Source organism: Hemibagrus wyckioides, linkage group LG29, assembly GCF_019097595.1.
Source record: "Hemibagrus wyckioides isolate EC202008001 linkage group LG29, SWU_Hwy_1.0, whole genome shotgun sequence".
Lineage (NCBI taxonomy): Eukaryota > Metazoa > Chordata > Actinopteri > Siluriformes > Bagridae > Hemibagrus > Hemibagrus wyckioides.
Window position 1 is genome coordinate 18,335,350 of NC_080738.1, and position 3,869 is coordinate 18,339,218.

The 3,869-nt window shown below is 41.5% G+C and overlaps 1 protein-coding gene across 1 annotated transcript; it reads right to left on the minus strand.

Annotated features, from left to right (window-relative positions):
- Positions 1-2,245: 2,245 nt before the first annotated feature.
- si:dkey-22i16.7 (uncharacterized) lies at positions 2,246-2,935 on the minus strand. Its single transcript, XM_058384563.1, has 4 exons — positions 2,874-2,935; positions 2,714-2,793; positions 2,564-2,608; positions 2,246-2,392 (listed from the first exon to the last, which is right to left on the minus strand). The coding sequence occupies exons 2-4, from the start codon at positions 2,771-2,773 to the stop codon at positions 2,246-2,248; spliced, it is 252 nt and encodes an 83-aa protein (XP_058240546.1). The 5' UTR covers positions 2,774-2,793; positions 2,874-2,935.
- Positions 2,936-3,869: the final 934 nt, after the last annotated feature.

Consider the following 3,869-nt stretch of genomic DNA (forward strand, 5'->3'; position numbering starts at 1 on the left):
TCTGTGCAGGACACTTGAGTTCCTCAACACACAACTCATTAAACCATGTGTTTATGGAACAAGCTCTGTGCACAGACGAAGTGCAATACTGGAACAGATCGAGACCTTCCCAAAACTGACTATTAAACCACACCCCATGTTATATTTCTCCACCACCTTTTACTGGTGCACCATATATTCTAGGAGGTAGCATTCTCCTGATGTCCCCCAAACCCTGACCTGTCCATCAGAGTGCTAGGTAGTGAAGTATGATTCAATAGTCCAGAGAACACAGCTCCAGACTTCCACGTTTCCTGAGCTGCTGATGCACTGTTCTTGTGCTGACTTTGGAGCTCTGTATGATTTTTACATGCTTCAGTACTCAGTATTCCCACTGTGTGACCTCATGTAGTCTGTTTGTTTTTGGATGTTGTTGCGCCGAGATGCTTCTGTTTCACAATAACAGCTGAATGATGGAGATATGACAGTAAAGATATTTCACCAACTGATGCTAACTGCATTTTGTTGCCTTGTAGCCATGTGCAATCACTATACAGTTGAATCTGTAATGTTGTCATGTTTAAAGTCACTGAGTTCTGCAGCACTGTGGAGAATACATGTTTGGTTTTATTCACGTGCAAGCTATGGCTGTAGTTAAAATTTTCAGGCATATAGTCCATGTGCTATTTTAGGGAAAAAACAGCTAGTGTTGGTTCTGAAGTCTGATTAACTGAACCATGTTTGGAGCGCTCAGAAATCATAACAATAACTGAATTTTGGGTTAATGCTCCAGGATTTATTGATTAAATCCTTGTGGTCTTGCTGGTTGCTATGGCAATGCTAGGTAGATATTACGTTTCCCAGGTGGTTGCTATGGGGCTGTTAGGTAGCTGCAAGGGTCCTGGGTGGTCACTATGGTGTTTTTAGGTAGCTGTTATAGGTCCAGGGTTTGTTATGGTGTTGCTATGTAGCTTCTAAGGGTCCCAGGTGGTCTCTATGGATGTTTTTAGGTAGCTGTTATAGGTCCCAGGTTTGCTATGGTGTTGCTAGGTAGCTGTAAGGGTCCCATCTGGTTGTTATGGTGTTGCCAGGTATCTGCTATGGGTCCCAGGAGGTTGCTATTGTGTTGCTAAGTAGCTGCTAAGGGTCCCAGGTGGTTTCTTTGGTGTTTTTAGGTAGCTGTTATAGGTCCAAGGTTTGCTATGGTGTTGCTAAGTAGCTGCTATGGGTCCCAGGAGGTTGCTATTGTGTTGCTAGGTAGCTGCTAAGGGTCCCAGGTGGTCTCTATGGTGTTTTTAGGTAGCTGTTATAGGTTCTGGGTTTGCTATGGTGTTGCTAGGTAGCTGTAAGGGTCCCAGCTGGTTGCTATGGTGTTGCTAGGTAGCTGTAAGGGTCCCAGCTGGTTGCTATGGTGTTGCTAGGTAGCTGTAAGGGTCCCAGCTGGTTGCTATGGTGTTGCTAGGTAGCTGTAAGGGTCCCAGCTGGTTGCTATGGTGTTGCTAGGTAGCTGTTATGGGTCCCAGGTGGTTGATTAACTATCAACCTGATACAATTAGTTAGCTGTTATGGTCCCAGATGGTCACTATGGTGTTTTAGGTAGCTGCTATGGGTAGCAGGTGGTTGCTGTGGTGTTGTAGGTAGCTGCTATGGCTCCCAGGGGGTTGCTAGGGTCTGTAGGTGTTAGGTGCTTTACCAAGAAATCTCTTCTGGTTATAGTTCATGTGGTTGCTAGGGATTAGTTTTAGTGGGTGGAGCAATCCAGCTGGATCTCTCTTCTGAATTAAGAATGGTTTAAATCTTGCTAAAGCAGTACAAGACATTTTCATGTGTTGTTTCAGAGCTCTTCAGCTGCTGTAACTCTGTATCTGATCTGCGCTTGTGTGGAATTTTGTGTATCTTTGTCAAAAATACTACAGCAATTTCTTTGCAGTTAAATTAATTACTTATTTAATTTATTAATCGAACCTAAATGGCTTCCAGACTCGTTCCTCAGGAGCAGATACACCAGCACATGATGCAGCAAATACTGACAAAATGTAATGTGTGTGTGTGATATCACACTTTTAATATTAAAAATAAAGAATAATTCAGTGTAGTTGTTCTGACTGAACAGATCTGAGAGCTGAACAGTGTAACTGTGGTGTAACGTCTCTAATACTCATCACTCAGAAGATAAGACACAGGCAGACAGAAATATGCTGATCACAGACATGTCTTTATTTCAAGATCATCATTCATACAGAACATGACAATTACATCTGCTGTCTTATTTTCCTGTTCCAGCGGCGGCGGCAGGGGCAGGAGCAGGGGCAGGAGCAGGGGCCAGAAAGCGTGCTATCAGCAGGGGCATCAGGATGTTCATCCAGTCATTGTTTGAGGTGGGGTAGGATGAAGGGAAGAATCCTCTGAACTGCTGCAAATATACAGATAGTCAACAATAAAACAATAAAGCAAACACAACATATAGATATATGCTATAGATATGCTTAAAAGACCACAAACTATGTGGAGAAATGTCTTCTGTTTAAATTGTCCACACAGAAGCATGGTGGTGGTAGCATCAGGCTATAAAACTGTTACTGACCTCACCACTGGACGAGCGCTTCTCTCGTTCATGCTCCTCCTCAACCTGTGAGAATAACGTCAACATGTTCATAAAGATTTCTAACAGAAATCTCAGCAGGAAAGGGAAAAGATGGTGGATAATTAGTGAAGGCTGCACTGGTTTACTCACAGGAACGGCACAGGAGAGGGCAATAAAGCTCACGGCCACGAACACCAGCACGATCTTCATGATGATCCTGATTTCTGGCTCTGAAATGTAACAAATATTTATTCCTAATAAAATGGCCAGAGATTAAATGTTGGAGCAGACGATCAGTTCAGGCTCTTACCTTCAGAAGCAGATCAAACAGTTTATTCAGGATCACAGTCGTGTTCCTCTGCTCTCCTGCTTCCTCTTTTATACAGAGTTTAAGCCCAGGATCCACCAATCAGTGTGTTTGTCTCGTATAAAAGTTATTCGTCTAAGCAGTTAGGAAATATAGCATGATTCAGATTCATTCTCTCTGCTATTGTGTGTCAGGATAAATGATTGTGAAATTGTGAAAATACTCTTTAATCTCACTCCTGTAATAATGTCCTCATTATTAAATTACAGGTGTGATGAGATTCAGAGCATTACGCCTAACTCATGATGGGGAAAACAACTAGCATTTGTCAGCATCTGTGTGTGTTATTTGTCACAAACAGAAACACACACAGTACGACGTGTAGTGCAATGCTTTTTATGACTGTATTTGATACAAATAATAGCCAATTATGACTGAGGTAAAGAATAAAAAGTAATGAAGTAAATGTAATTCGTTACTGTACATAAGTATCTTTTCCCAGTATCTGTTCTTTACTGAAGTATCAATTTTTTTGAGATTTTGTACTCTCTGTTCCACTACATTATTCCACATCTCTCCTTACTTGTATTTAAAAAAAAAAAAAAAGCTGTTGTCCAATCACAGCTCAGCTAACCGAGCTACAGAGTACAGATAATCTTTGAACCAATTATAGCATTAGGTTCGGTAGAGCATTAAAACTGCAGTTTCACAGCCTGAAATACTGTAGCCTACGATGGAAGAAAACCCTAAACCCCATCCCGCTAAATGGCCTCCCATGACCCGTGACCTGACCTGAGAAAGACTCTTTTCATTTCACATTCCTTCTCTGCCTCTGAAACATTTCTTCTTACAGGAATTCAACATCACATTTACTAAAACGTAGAGGTGTGGTCATCATAATGACCATTTTCTTTACTTTACCATTTTCTTTATTAGCTTGCAGCATTGAAGGATTTTATTGTGTATGTGAATAAAGCTGTCATTATATTAATGATGTGG